At 36.2% G+C, this 15,627-nt stretch overlaps 1 protein-coding gene across 2 annotated transcripts; it reads right to left on the reverse strand.

Moving 5' to 3' along the window:
- Positions 1-6,794: 6,794 nt before the first annotated feature.
- On the reverse strand, positions 6,795-14,099 carry LOC109112062 (cytochrome c oxidase subunit 7A-related protein, mitochondrial-like). Of its 2 annotated transcripts, none has more exons than XM_042768496.1 (3): positions 13,934-14,092; positions 12,517-12,651; positions 6,795-7,412 (listed from the first exon to the last, which is right to left on the reverse strand). In XM_042768496.1, the coding sequence occupies exons 1-3, from the start codon at positions 14,003-14,005 to the stop codon at positions 7,269-7,271; spliced, it is 351 nt and encodes a 116-aa protein (XP_042624430.1). In that variant the 5' UTR covers positions 14,006-14,092; the 3' UTR covers positions 6,795-7,268. The 2 variants fall into 2 exon arrangements, 1 of the variants encoding a protein (XP_042624430.1); XR_006161465.1 differs by having other exon boundaries at positions 7,275-7,412; positions 12,446-12,651; positions 13,934-14,099.
- Positions 14,100-15,627: the final 1,528 nt, after the last annotated feature.

Raw genomic sequence — 15,627 nt, forward strand, 5'->3', positions numbered from 1 at the left:
GTGAGAATTGGCGGGAGGAAACAATGATATTAAAATATTTTGCGTTCTCTCGCAAAACATTTGCGTTGCCCTGAAAAATGTTGCGTTCGCTTGCAAAACTTTTAAATAACTTTATATGCATTTTTTTCACAATTCACAATATCTTTTGCTTATATCACCATGGATCTGTAAAACCCAAAAATGTAAATTCTGGTAGCTTTTTTATTTATTTATTTATTTTTGTATGTTCTGTATGTTATTTTCTCTTTTCTACATTTCACCTCTGCTCTAGTTTATTTATTTCTAATAAACCTGACATTGTATACTACCAGAGAATGTCTAATATGGTGAGAAGTTTCACTCTCACTACACTTACGGCTTCTGAACTGGTTGCAGTTCCACTCTGATTCCATATGAGGGCGCTCACAGGACGAGTGCAGAATGAATGGAGGTCAATGGCGGTATACCCCTCAAAATCCACTTTTCTCAGGATATAATTTTTTGTCTAGTAATTTGAATGTTGTATTCGAAAGGAGATGCAAAGAAATTACACATTGCTGGGTGTTAGATTTTTTAGAGTCACTTATTTGCTTTAAAAAGTCTTTTAAAATGTCAATGACGTCATACGTTATACGTTCATTGGCAGAATGCTAGCGTGTTATGGGCAACAACAACTCAACCTGTAAGAAATCAAAAGGACATAAGTACTCGTTCATTCAACTTTCGACCTATGACCCATGTTGAACTTGCAAAACCTACAATCAGATCTGAGATTTCTCAACGGCAATCGGATGAAAGGGACAAATTAGCCGTCTAGCCCCATAGACTCCCATTCATTTTGCACTCATGGCGATCGACAATAGGACTTAATAGGGAGTGGGAAGGCTCTCCGTAGACGGGCTCTGATACTACATAATATTCTTGGCTCCTTATAAATCGCTGACTTGTAAGTGCATTACTGCCACCTATCTCTCAAGTGTACCATTGACACTCCCGATTAAGATTATAGATAGACTGTTAATGGACCATTTGAGAGATAGGTGGCGGTAATGCAGTTACAAGTCTGCGATCCGCCATAAAGCAAGAAGAAGATGATGCAGGCTGTCACCCAACAGGATTATGTGATGAATGTCAGGAGGAGGAAACAATTAATCACATCTTTATATCATGTAAGAAATATATACTAGAAAGGCAAGAGTTCATGAATCAGCTATGGGAAATAGGTATATTAGAATATAATGTTAAAAATATAGTAACGTATGGAAATAATGACCAAGGATTGAGATATTTGTTTAATTTTCTAAGGAGAACTGGACTGGAAAGAAGAGTTAAAAAAAAAAAATAAATAAAAAAAAAAAAAAAAATTGAGTAAGCTAGAGTGAGACAACAGATGGCAGTAATGCAACATTATGGATGCCAACTGCCGTAAAAATCCAATGAAGAAGATGATGCAGGCTGCTGTGAAGCGCATTCACAAGAGTTCTAACAGTTCGGACATTGCGTGAATCAGAGGTAAAAAAAAAAAATAGACAATATAAATACTGTTCAGTTTCTTGCACAGACCGATCGTTTTGTGTCTTTACACATCAATGTATCGTCACAAACCGCAGGGTTTAATTTGGTCTTTTCTGTGCATGTTTTTTTCTCTCTCATAGATTCTGTGACCATTGACAAGCATTGTACAGCTGAGAGACTGCAAAGCCTGAAGTTAAAAAATCATAATTTGAGTTCTACTGAAAAAAAAAACAAAGTCACCTACATCCTGGATGCCCCGGGGGTAAGCAGATAAACATCAAATTTTCATTTTTGGGTGAACTATCGCTTTAATGTGCATTAGCGCGTTGGGTTCGTATTTTGGACTGTTCTGCTTGTCTGTAAATAATATTTTATTAATAGTAAAATTATTAATAAGCTTATTAACATTAATAGTGTTATTAGTATTAATAGTACTTATTATTACTGTTTTTTTTCTCTCCTCAAATGTCACTGTTTAGTACAATAAGCCACATTAAGTGCTTTAGAATGTCCCAAAACCATGCCTTGAACTAAGCATTGTTTGTATTTCTTTATACTTGAGTCCAAATTCAAAATAAAAGTCTATGAACCGTTCCATTGTGAATGTACGGATCTGTGTGAACCATTGCAAGCTGTAAAGTAAACATTTACATTAATGCATTTGTCAGACCCAGAGCGATTTACAGTGCTTTCAGGCTATGCATATTTTGCATGTGTGTTCCCTGGGAATCGAACCCAGGACCACTGAGCCACAGGAACATAATAAACAGGAAGTGTTTGTCCAAACTCAACTGGTTTTGTGAGCGAATGCAACGTTACTTGAGGGACCACAAAAGTTGTGTGAGAGAACACAAAAGATTTGAAAACTATTTTTTCCTCCCACTCCATAGGATTTTTTCCACCAGCATTGCTCCGTACTAAACTAGTATTACCAGAACCTTTTTTTTTCAATAGCTGGTGATCAGATTGTTAGAATATTATGGTACAATTCAATGTCGGGTGATTAAATAGATTTTGGATTACAAGATCATCATATATGGGTTTGTGGTATAATATATTTTTGTATTTTTGTTGCATGTATTTGTGAATTGCAGGGTATTTGTGAGATCCTTTGATACTGTTAGCTTAATAATAAAGCTAAATAAAAATGACTGGATCACTCATTCAGCTGTTATGCTCTCAGGCCTGTTTCTCCCTTTACTCTGCAGCTATCCACGCTTTGCTTCGTCTTCGCTTTTTTTCTTTTCAAAGCTGTGGTAAACATGCAAGGTGCAGTGCTTAACATCTCACATATGATTTCACAGAGCCAGGAGTGCTCTGAATTTTTTTTACTGACTGTCTCTGAACTGTCTGTCTCCTCTCACGGTCTCAGAAGTCTCCTCCTCCCCCTCACATCCCGGTTTAGATCTCTAATCAGCCTTTCATGAGTTGGCCTGTCACAACATCTGCTGTTTATTTTATTTTATGCAAATAAGGATTTATGCAGACACACCACAAAATTGAAATTAACGAGGCATCGCTATGTCAAACTCTCTTATCAGAGGGTTTAGTGACCCTAATTTTCACAGAGGGAGAGCAGAGGCGTTGACAGCAGAATGGCAGGGGGAAAGAAGGTACAGGTGGAAGTCATAGTGCCTTGGTATGCAAAAATGTGTATTAAAAAATAATGATGTTAGATAAATGTGTACCATAAAATAAAAAAAATGCGGAAAAGCTTCCTAGTTCATGTCACACATCTTGTTGCTTATTGGCTTAGAACTTGTCAGTTTAACTCATTTGACCTAAGTTAATATTTCAGTAATTTAACAACAAAAAATAGCAGTGTTTGTAAGAAACAACCCCCATCGTTAATGCATTTTTTTTTCAGTTGCTTCTGGCCAAAAATATGAGTCCATAATCCATAACGACACTTTCTCTAGTGAAAAAGCCTATCTCCTGTTGTCTTCTCACATCAATCTCTATCAACATATTTGTTTACAATATCTGTTTTGGCTTTGCTGGATATGTGCATATTTCTCTCCTGATTCAGACGAGATTACTTTTTCACTGAGGAAAGTGATATTATGAATAGAATGCTCATATTTTTTGCAAGCAACAGTTTGAAGTTGCAAATGTCTTAATGTTGGATTTGTTTCATACAAACACTGAGCTTTTCACTTCACACAATGTTAATTGATGGACTGGAGTCATATGGATTACTTGTGGATTATACTTTGTTTTTATCAGCTGTTTGGACTCTCATTCTGACAGCACCCATTCACTGCAGAGGATCCATTGGTGAGCAAGTGTTGTAATGCTGAATTTCTTGAAGTATTTTTGTAATGCCAAATCTGTTCCAATAAACCTTGTATGCTCTGAGGGGGAGGAAATGTTCAGCAATTTTTTACTTAAGATACAAAATGTTGATAGGCTTCTCAGTTTATGTGCAGGGGGTCTTTCGGTCATTCAGGCTTTGAGTTATCCTTTCCTAAAAAACAGAAAAATCACAAATGAGAAATTTTAAAAATATTAATCCAACCGACCCTATATGCTGATACTGAAAGTACCCATATTATGTTAATTTACACATTTATTATTTTATTCTTGGAGGTTATTATTCAAAATTAACAACACAGTTTAACCACTGAGGACTGTCGCATAAGAGACTCCGCAGGGACTTTCTCTGCCTAGCACTTCTCCACTCGCACTGGCTGAGAGCTTTTCTAAAAACTACACACAGGTGACAAATTATCATAACAATATTCCCCCTGGGTGTCCATCAGGAGCCAGTCATTTCTGTGAGCGAACAACTGAGAAGATCTTGAATCGATTGGAACAGATAGTCTGTGTTTAACATGAGGTATAGACCTGTTTTTGCCATTTTTTGCCTTTAGTACAAAGAACAGAAAGAAGGCAAAGTGGGCACCCATGCTAGATGTCAGAACACTGGCTATAAGGCTATTGGTTCAAGACAGGAGATATGGATTTATTAATGACAGGCCAGTAAAACAGCTCAAAAAAAAGGTTGAGCTACAAGAAACTCAGAATTTTTCAGTGGCATATAGCTGGTGCTATAAACACTTATTGGCAGCTTTAGCCACTAAAGTGATTACAGAAGCTCTGAAATACCATACTCTTGTTTTGTTTTAACCACGGCTTGATTTTCTCGTAATCCTGACATAAACAACTTTTCTCGTGATCTTGTCATATGAAATGTTGTTTCCTCAAGATCAAGTTCTAGTCCTGTTCACAGAGTGCTTCAAATGATAGACCAAACCTGTTTGACTTTTTCTTCTTTGGAACATTAAAAAATAATATACTTTGGAATCGATGGTGTTTAAACAATATTGGACTCCTCTGACTTTCATTGTATGGAGAAAAAAAAAAACACATGAGACGTATCTTTAGAGATTCACAGAAGAAAAAAGTCATAGGTTCGGAACAACATGAGAGTGAGGAAATGATTGCACGATTATTAATTTTGGGTGAACTATCTGTTTTAATTTAATTTTCATTGAAAATGTTCAAAAGGTTCAGTGTGCTTTTTCGTCATACTCTCAAACTTTGAAACACTCACAGCTTCCTGAAAGCACATGCCTTTAATGAATCAATTCCAAGGACACATTTTATTAAAAACTGTAAATTATTTTCACACAGTGCATCACAAAGGATGCTATTTAGTAAATACACTGGGGAGCAGAAAAACAGTATGTCGTTAGAACTAAAATAAGACAGCAGATGTGCTTCTCAATTAGTGTGTGCCAGTTTCACCTGCATTAGCTTTCCATTGTGTAGGTGAGGTCAGGGTAGTTGTTTGTAGAGGCTTTGGTTTTACCAGGCTAGTTATCACACCCAGTCAGTTGCTATGAGAACTGTTGTAGCAGTAATCCTTCAGCAAATAAATGATCATGTCTCATAGGCATTAACAGATATGCAATTATGCTGTATGGGTCGATAGCAAACAGAGATAAGATGGCATAAATAACATTAATGACACTGTTGTCTGGAAGTTCCAGACTGTCGGTCTAATGGCAGCAAAGACCTGTGTGACCAGGGCACTGTGTTCTGTCCTGCTGTAATCACTATCTGGAGAGATGGGTCCATCACTGCAGTCTTAGCTGTATGATTACCCTGCGGCCTTCAATAGCTGCAGGCAGCGGCAATGTTGAGCACCAGCTCTCTGTGCATCGCAGCATGATTCTAACAGAGATAGAGACGACCAGCTGACATGCGTGTTAGGACAATGGATATATTGAAAATGACTTAGACATGCAATACATTTGTTCTTTTAGGACAAATGTATTGTATGCAATTTATAATTTCCAGTTGTCTCTTTTAGCCACCAAAGCTGCATTTCTTCACAACACACACACACATATACATATACATACATATACATAAAGACTTGTGCTGCCTTTGTTTTTTTTGTTTTTTGTTTGTTTTTTTTGCATCTTGACAACCTTCAATGAAAAGTAATTTAAAATATACTATAAACATATTGTGGAAAAATGTAAACATCTTAATTCTGACCTTTAAATATGAACTTTGAAAAAAAAAAAAATTATATATATATATAAAAATGTAAAATAAAAATCTCACTGACCCACATGTTTGCATGGCAGTATGCCAAAAACAAATTGAAAATGTATATATATATATATATATATATATATATATATATATATATATATATATATATATATATATATATATATATATATATATATAAAGGGCCAGACTAATAACAATTCAGTACAGAAATTTTAAGATGGCCTCACTGTTGGTAAGAATTTTTCACAACAGGCTTGAGGCTGAAATTATCGATGTTAAATAGTTTGGCCTCAATTTAAATGGAATATTAAGGGTTTTGGGTTTTAACCAAACCTAAAGCACATTGTTTATCGAAAATCAATACAGCATCACTACAGTAAAGGATGAATCCAAGACAGATGCTCATTTCGAGAAAAAAAAAAAAAAAAAAAAAAAAAATCAATAGTAGCCATTATGCAGAGCTGTAAGTTTTGCACTATACTGCAATCTAATGTTAAGAATCAATAGAAATGTTAATTCTCTGGTTGCCTAACACAAAATAGATCTAAATGTGACTGATAACTTTGTACCCCAAGGAACTTATCTAACCTCAGTGAATTATAGGTTCTGAAATGCTTTTATGTTTCGATTAACACTAATAACACTTACACATCAGACTCATATCCTGTATGATGAGATGGAGCTGAAGACCACAGGATGTTGCTGCTAATAATCTTAGCCATCCAGACCGTTCCAGCTCAACAAAGATGACACACAAAAAGCTTTCATTGTTCACTTTTTACAAACAAAATATATTTATTCTGCTAGACACAAATTGCAAGGACTTCATTTACAGGTTGACAAGCTTTCTGTCATTTACTCAAAAGATATGAGGTGACGCGAATAGGTCAGTACATCAGTGTGTGCATTATTTCAATATCCCTGATTGTAAAAAAACAGACTGTCAAGGTAAAGGTTCTACTGTCTAGAAAGAGGTTCTCATCAGATGGCCCCATGAGAACATAGTGATCGACCAAACCAGATACAATAAACTCTTATGTAATAAATGTACATATGAAATGAAATCAGATGCTTCTCAGATTGATCTAGATGTACTTGTATAACCAGTGAGTGAAATCAAAATACTGGTGTAAATAAAAAAATTCTGTCACAGTCTTTTAGAGCAAAATGACAAAAATCTGTCATCACTCCAACCATAATAATTGCAATATATTTAACAATTACAAGGGCAGAGGCAGGGTGGGTCACTGTGGTTTTCGGGGCTGGGCAGCAATATAGAGAGCCATTAAACAGTAGAGGGTGCCGCCAATTGTCAAGCCCATTGTGGTCCTATACAGCATCTTGTCCATGACTCCACGCTTCAGGTGAACCGGTGCTCCATCAGTTTTCTGTAACAGGTCATATTGTTTAACACACACAAAAAAACAGATTTTTGCTGCTTGTTCAATTCAGAAACACAACAGAGTACAATCAGTTTATATATATATATATATATATATATATATATATATATATATATATATATATAATATATATAATATATAAGTACGTATGTATACACACACACACACACACACACACACACACAGAAACTGTACAGGTCCTTCTCAAAAAATTAGCATATTGTGATAAAAGTTCATTATTTTCCATAATGTAATGGTAAAAATTAAACTTTCATATATTTTAGATTCATTGCACTCCAACTGAAATATTTCAGGTCTTTTATTGTTTTAATACTGATGATTTTGGCATACAGCTCATGAAAACCCACAATTCTCAAAATCTCAAAAAAATGAGCATATCACGAAAAGGTTCTCTAAACGAGCTATTAACCTAATCAGTCTGAATCCACTAATTAACTCTAAACCCTTGCAAAAGATTCCTGAGGCTTTTAAAAACTCCCAGCCTGGTTCATTACACAAATCCGCAATCATGGGTAAGAGGTTAACCCAGAAGGCCATCATTGACACCCTCAAGCGAGAGGGGGTAAGACACAGAAAGAAATTTCTGAACGAATAGGCTGTTCCCAGAGTGCTGTATCAAGGCACCTCAGTGGGAAGTCTGTGGGAAGGAAAAAGTGTGGCAAAAAAAACGCTGCACAACGAGAAGAGGTGACCGGACCCTGAGGAAGATTGTGGAGAAGGACCGATTCCAGACCTTGGGGGACCTGCGGAAGCAGTGGACTGAGTCTGGAGTAGAAACATCCAGAGCCACCGTGCACAGGCGTGTGCTTTTGAACCAGAAACAGCGGCAGAAGCGCTCAGTGGTCCAAAGTACTTTTTTCAGATGAAAGCAAATTTTGCATGTCATTCGGAAATCAAGGTGCCAGAGTCTGGAGGAAGACTGGGGAGAAGGAAATGCCAAAATGCCTGAAGTCCAGTGTCAAGTACCCACAGTCAGTGATGGTCTGGGGTGCCATGTCAGCTGCTGGTGTTTGGTCCACTGTGTTTTTATCAAGGGCAGGGTCAATGCAGCTAGCTATCAGGAGATTTTGGAGCACTTCATGCTTACATCTGCTGAAAAGCTTTATGGAGATGAAGATTTCGTTTTTCAGCACGACCTGGCACCTGCTCACAGTGCCAAAACCACTGGTAAATGGTTTACTGACCATGGTATTACTGTGCTCAATTGGCCTGCCAACTCTCCTGACCTGAACCCCATAGAGAATCTGTGGGATAGTTGATAGAGAATCTTGTGAAGAGAAAGTTGAGAGACGCAAGACCCAACACTCTGGATGAGCTTAAGGCCGCTATCGAAGCATCCTGGGCCTCCATAACACCTCAGCAGTGCCACAGGCTGATTGCCTCCATGCCACGCCGCATTGAAGGCAGTCATTTCTGCAAAAGGATTCCCGACCAAGTATTGAGTGCATAACTGAACATAATTATTTGAAGGTTGACTTTTTTTGTATTAAAAACACTTTTCTTTCATTGGTCGGATGAAATATGCTATTTTTTTTCCAAGTATTACCAGACAAATTAAAGATTCGATCGGGAGCCTGGTCGAAACATGAGCCGAATTCCACAGAAAGGCAGGATGTTGTAAATCAACTCCCAGCACCACAGTCTGATAACCGACTCTTTCACAGAACAGCTTTCAACATTAAAAACAATTAGAACAATTATTGACAATTTCAATAATTGAAGAAGAGATGGTCTAATTTGGGGCAAGTAATCGAAGAGATGGACAGTCTGAGCCTCACATGTAAAGCCATGACAGAGAAAACAAGATCGTTGGATTGACTTCCCCCCACCTAGCAAAACCAGACTGAAATTCCTAAGGAGACCTGTTAACCACTCTGGTCTCCACAGGACATATCCTTACTCCCCAGAATGGCACAGAGAATGCCTTCCAATGCATATATGCACCCAAAATGAACTCAAAAAAAGACTTCTAAATGGATATCAGTCCATTGCTTAACTCCATATCATTTTATGTAACCCACTCATTTGATTTTTAATGTTTCTAATCACTTATTGTGTATGTCTTTTTTAAAATAACTCTTGAATAGCTTAAGGGATCATATTCATGTTTAGTATGTGTGTGTGTTCGAATATTCTTGCTTGAAACATTTCTGACCATTAGTTATTTGTCAAATGTATCATATACTTGTTATAGGAATCATGTCCAAAATTATACCCTGCAAGAGCGCGGAAAATTCGGACCTCGTGCTTGATAAGATAACATATGATTTATGAATGGGTGGGACAAACAATGCACACACACGAGAAAAGACAATATCTAATTGGTCAAGACAACATTTGAGGTGTGGCCAGAAGGCCAGTTTAAATACTCAGGACACCATCTAGTCATGCTTTTAGCTTTTAGCTTTTGTCAAGCTTTTGCTATCAGTCATGCCGGCTTTTAGCTTTGCTTGTAGTTTAAGCTTTTAGTCATGCTTTTAGCTTTGAGCTTGCGTTTAGCTTTTGCTATCAGTCATGCCGGCTTTTAGCTTTAGCTTTTAGTCATGCTTTGTCATCACTTTTAGCGTTCTTCGAGCGCCATTCCAGCGTGCTTCGGCCTGCACGCCTGCTGCTACTTAGCCACGATGAGAAGAAACACCACCTAGTCTCGTCAAACTTTTCTTCTTTTCTTTTTCCGTTTGAGAGTTTCGTGTTCTGAGTTAAGTTTTGTAACGCCGTGTCTCCGATCTGACCTCGCGTGCCCGTCTGAAACTACAACTAGCCCACAACTCCGCATCTTCAGCCAACGCCCAACCACGGGTTTCCCAAGACGTCACTTCAACGACTACTGAACTTCCAGCCAATCAGCAACTTCGGGAAACCCCCTTTTCAGCGACAACAAAGGGAACCCCGTTAAACAGGCAACGCAAGTAACCTCCAGACTCACATCTGTACTGGTGTTATCTACTATAATTTTAACCTCATTGAGGAACTCAGTGCGAGGGTTAATTAAGTGATTAAATGGTTGTTCATGTCTATGCAATTTCACGTATTGCTGTAAACTTGGGATTTCACATTTTCATTCTCTTAAAATCACTCTTTCCTAACGTTCTATCCTCCTGCAACTTGTGTGAATGTGTGAGTGCGTGTGCTTATGTGTTAGATTAGTTTATATGTCTTAGATTTATCTAATAAAGCCTTATTTATATTGAAAAGAGAAGTATCTTGTGTTTTGTGCTCACAAGTTAATGTCTTAAACTGCCGATCTTGTTACTGTGCTAATTAATAGTGTTTTCACTATACTTTGGATATTAATATCCAGTGCAGATTTGATGTTATACGGCTCGTTCAGTGAATCGCTGGCCGTTTCAGTGATCAGCCATGAAACAGTGATTCTGTTCGAATTCCCTTTAAAATCTTAAATGATTCCCTTTGAGCTAAATTGACCTGTTTCCCTTACATTTTTTCCCTTTAAAATCTTAAATGATCATGAGCTGTATGCCAAAATCATCAGTGTTTTAAAACAATAAAAGACCTGAAATATTTCAGTTGGTGTGCAATGAATCTAAAATATATGAAGTTTAATTTTTATCATTACATTATGGAAAATATTGAACTTTTTCACAATATGCTAATTTTTTGAGAAGGACCTGTATACATACATACATACATTACACATACATATATACATATATCAGAGGTTGCGTAAGACTTTAACATTGTCTGTCAATTTGACGGACAGGGTCGTAAAAATTCTACTAAAAACAATGAAATATGCTAGGGCTGGGTTTTAAAAACACAAAACAAAAAAAAAAACTCAGTTTTAATAGATTCTCTTTTTATGAACCAATATCGATTCTTAAATCTCAATCAATTCTGTTTTCAGTTGATGAATGAACTGTACATGTAGTGCACACCCATCCAATAAATCGCAATAGGTTAAGCTTTGTGGGTTGGTAAGCTTTGGCAAGAATGAGACCAGCAGAAACCCAGATCCAGATTGAGGTGTTGGCAACTGATTCACTCTAGGGCTGGGCTGACAATAACGATTAATCGTTTTCACTCACTCTTCATTTGGATGAACCAATAATGATTGCATGAACAAAACCTCCCTAAACATCACTTGTAGTGTGCCTCCCATTCAATAATCGCACTAAGCTTTGTGTTTTGTTAATTCTGATATAACACAATGTCTTGTAACGTTACATTTACCTCAGGAAATACATTCAATATCCATAATCTCGTTACAAATCGAGACGAGCATTTTGCTAAACATATGCACTATTTTACATTATATTTTTAATTAACCTGTTAGTGACATCTCATTTACTGAATGTTTGAATAAATCTATCATGAAAACAAGTTCTGAGAGAAAAAGTTTATATAATTATCATAAAAAAATTATATAAAAACTGTACAATTTAATGTTTTCATACAACTCAATTTTTAAGTGTTGATTATTATATCTAAAAATAAATATCAGTTGAATTTGAATGTTAATTTTAACCTTTCCAACAAATCAATATCGGAATCAAATCAAGTGTTTGTGAATCAGAATCAAATTGTGAAATCCGTTTTAATACCCAGCCCTAATACAAACATTTAGCATTATCAATATATATAGTTTAATTTAGAACACTTTTATGTATTCTAGCGAATAAGTTAATGACTAAGAGCAACTGTATAATTTGTGATGGCAGAAATTTAGTTATCCTGTATAACGACAGTGGGATAAACAATATATTTGTGCAGCTATCAGCTACATATGGGAGCAAAAACGTATCATTTTTAACAACAATGCAACTTTTTGCATTATTGAGTGTCCAATGACACATGTGCCCTTTTACTATGAACTTGAATGTGGCTTTTCCAATTACAGTTTAGAGTTTGAATTTATAATATTAGTTGTACGGTTTTGAGTCTTCTGTTTTTAACTCGGGTGTTGCAAAATGTGATGCTTTTTTGGCTCATGTCCAAGTTTCAAATAAAAAAGAAAATAGTCGAAGGGGATGGAATACCTTTTCTGTTATGAAATATCTAAATCACTGGGTCATGAACAATTCACATATCAACAATTACAGTGCAACACCTGGAAAATCTTCTGCAGCTCAGGAACTTTGTTGATTCCCATGTAGTGTGCCACTGAGCCGGTCTCTGAAACAACCTTGGTTGGTACTGCAAAGATCATGGGCGGAGCTTGAGAGGGAACTGTGGCCTTCAGCCCCTGTCAGGACAAACACAATGACGGATGAGCTGCAGAGACATTATGGCACCAAAAAACGACTATTCCCATTATTTTCTCATCTTGACATCAGTCCAAACCCCTATGCTGGCATTTTCTTCCACTAAACACAAAAGGACAAATTTACACAGCTCTACACCCCACAAAGGTCGCTCACAGTGAACCATATCTCAAGGTCTGAAAAGGACACAAAAATCACCGTATATGTGACCCTGGACCACAAAACCAGTCTTAAGTTGCTAGGGTATATTTTTAGCCATAGGCAAAAAAATAAATAAATAAATAAATAAAACACATTACATGCGTCAAAATTATCGATTTTTCTTTTATGCCAAAAATCATTAGGATATTAAATAAAGATCATGTCCCATGAAGACATTTTGTAAATGTCCTACTGTAAATATATCAAAACCTATGTTTTGATTAGTAATATGCATTGCTAAGAACTTCATTTGGACAACTTTAAAGGTGATTTTCTCAGTATTTTGACTTTGTTTTGCACCCTCAGATTCCAGATAGTCAAATAGTTGTATCTCTGCCAAATATTGTCCTAACAATTAAAGTAAAGCATGTTTATTCAGCTTCCAGGTGATGTATACATCTCAGTTTCGAGAAATTGACTCTTATGACTGGTTTTGTGGTCCAGGGTCACATATAGTCTACAAACCGGGATACACTTACATCACATACAAAAACTAGTCAATTAATCATCCATCATGACTGACACTCATAAAAGGGTTTTATCCTCTTTGGACCTTTATGGATACACTGAATAAGAACTGTAGCAGGGAAAAGAGCTGCATGAGGATTGTTCAAAAAGTCTGTTTGATAGAAGAATTAGAGCATATAAGAAAACAAAGAAAGGGCAGCTGTTCTTTGATCCAAAAGATGTTTTTTGAACTCTACAGCTGTTCTTGACATTAAACGCCTTAACTTTATAATTATTTGGTATAATTTCTGTTCATGCTGAAACGGTTATGTTTCCTCTCAGCAGCTGGCTTCCAGGACCTCAGAGAAACTGTGTTTTAAGGAACTATAAAATCCTGCTGAGGACATTGCAGCTCGGTCTTTAATCACTCGGATTCATTCACGTTAATGACAGACGCTGACTACATTACTTTTAATCTAAGACAACACTAACAATAAACCAGGGGTAGTTGTGAGTGTTTATAATATCAGCACAGACTCGCGCAGTGACTGAGTGTCTGTGAAGGTCACTCCAGATTCTCGCTTCTCACAGAACAGCATCGGAAGGTTTGAGTACCTGCGGGCTGTAAGCGGACGCCGCCGTGGTTCCCGTTAATTTCCCAGTGACTCCGCTGACCTTATAGTACATTTTCGTTGATAATGCTGAGTGTCACACTGCAGACAGGATCGCGTCCCACCACCTGCTCTCTGTGCCCGAGAGTGAGAGGACCCCGTCGGAAATTACGTCACTTAGCAGCCCGATTCTTGCCCGATTAAAAAAGTCTCAACCCTACCTGCCTCTGTTCAGACAAAAACTGTTATTAAATTGTGAATACGATCATTTATACTACTGCTCAAACGTTTGTGGCCAGTAAATTGTTAATCGTAATATTTCCCAGCAATAATACTGTTTTACTGTACAAAAAAAGTGTTCAGTTTAATACTTATTACTAAAAAAAGGAATTATCAATTTTTGCTTTCTTCAGAAATGTAAACGTTTTTAAGGTTGTTTTTTTTTTTTTCTCCTCTTGTTTGGGATTTATGACTATAATAAGGTCTGATTAACATTATTCAGAAACACAAATAAGACTTTTTAATATGATTTTAGATTTAGAATTTTTTTTGTCTCCTCTTAATACTGTTAAAAAAAATGAAATATAAAAAAATGTAAAGTTTACGTAACATATGGAGCTTATTATGATTAATATAGCATATGACGCTTATTATTTTGTGTTTATTTGGAAGCGCTACAATAAATAAATAAAAAATAAAAACACAAAACAGTAATTTATTTTGTACTATTTATTAAAATCAAGTTGTCAAGAATTTTGTCAAGACCTGCTTTAGCTAACACCGAGGCAAATTCTAGTTTATTCAAAATAGACTTTCTATTTAAAAAAGACATTGAAAGCTTACAGTACAAGTGAATGCAGAAAAAAAGAGGGGAAAAAATACCCTAACTGTATATTAAGACTTTACAGGTGGATTTCAAACACTAGTCTATAACTAAACATTATTGTGGGTATAAAAATCCCTACAAAAAGCTCAAGCCATGTGTGATAAGCCCAAGCTATCATATCAGTGACAACACAACATATGATCATAATTCAAAACTGTTGTACATAGAGTAAAATAAGATTAATGAAAAAAAAAAAAAATTATATATATATATATATATATATATATATATATATATATATATATATATATATATATATATATAAGTTGTGTCAGAACGCTGCATATCAGAAGCTTAATTTCTGCTAAGTTAAATATAATACAACAGAGAATGACATAAAAAAGTATTACAGTAAGCATATTTATGTCCATTTAGACTACTTTTGGCAACACTGTTTTGCAAGTGTCAGATGAGAATTCTCTGTGTGCAACATGAAATTGATAAAATAAAACTGTTACATGTTCCTTGACGAAATGTCTTGCTGCTGTTGTGAGAATTAGCAGGAAAACAGATCACATCCTACTGACAAACTGAGAGATCAGCTGGTTTAAGAGATGTTATTATCCACATGTTCGTGGCTAAGGGGTCATATGCCGTTGCTAAAAAATAACTTTTTATGTGCTTAAAGGTTCAAAAAACTTTTTTTTTCACATACTGTACATTATTGTTTCTCCTCTATTCCCCGCCTTTCTGAAACACATCGATCTTTACAAAACTCATCATTCTGAAAAGCGAGGTGTGCTCTGATTGGCTAGCTGTCCAGTGCATTGTGATTGGCTGAATACCTCAAGTGTGCGACGGAAATGTTACGC

Source organism: Cyprinus carpio, chromosome A13 (assembly GCF_018340385.1).
Source record: "Cyprinus carpio isolate SPL01 chromosome A13, ASM1834038v1, whole genome shotgun sequence".
NCBI lineage: Eukaryota > Metazoa > Chordata > Actinopteri > Cypriniformes > Cyprinidae > Cyprinus > Cyprinus carpio.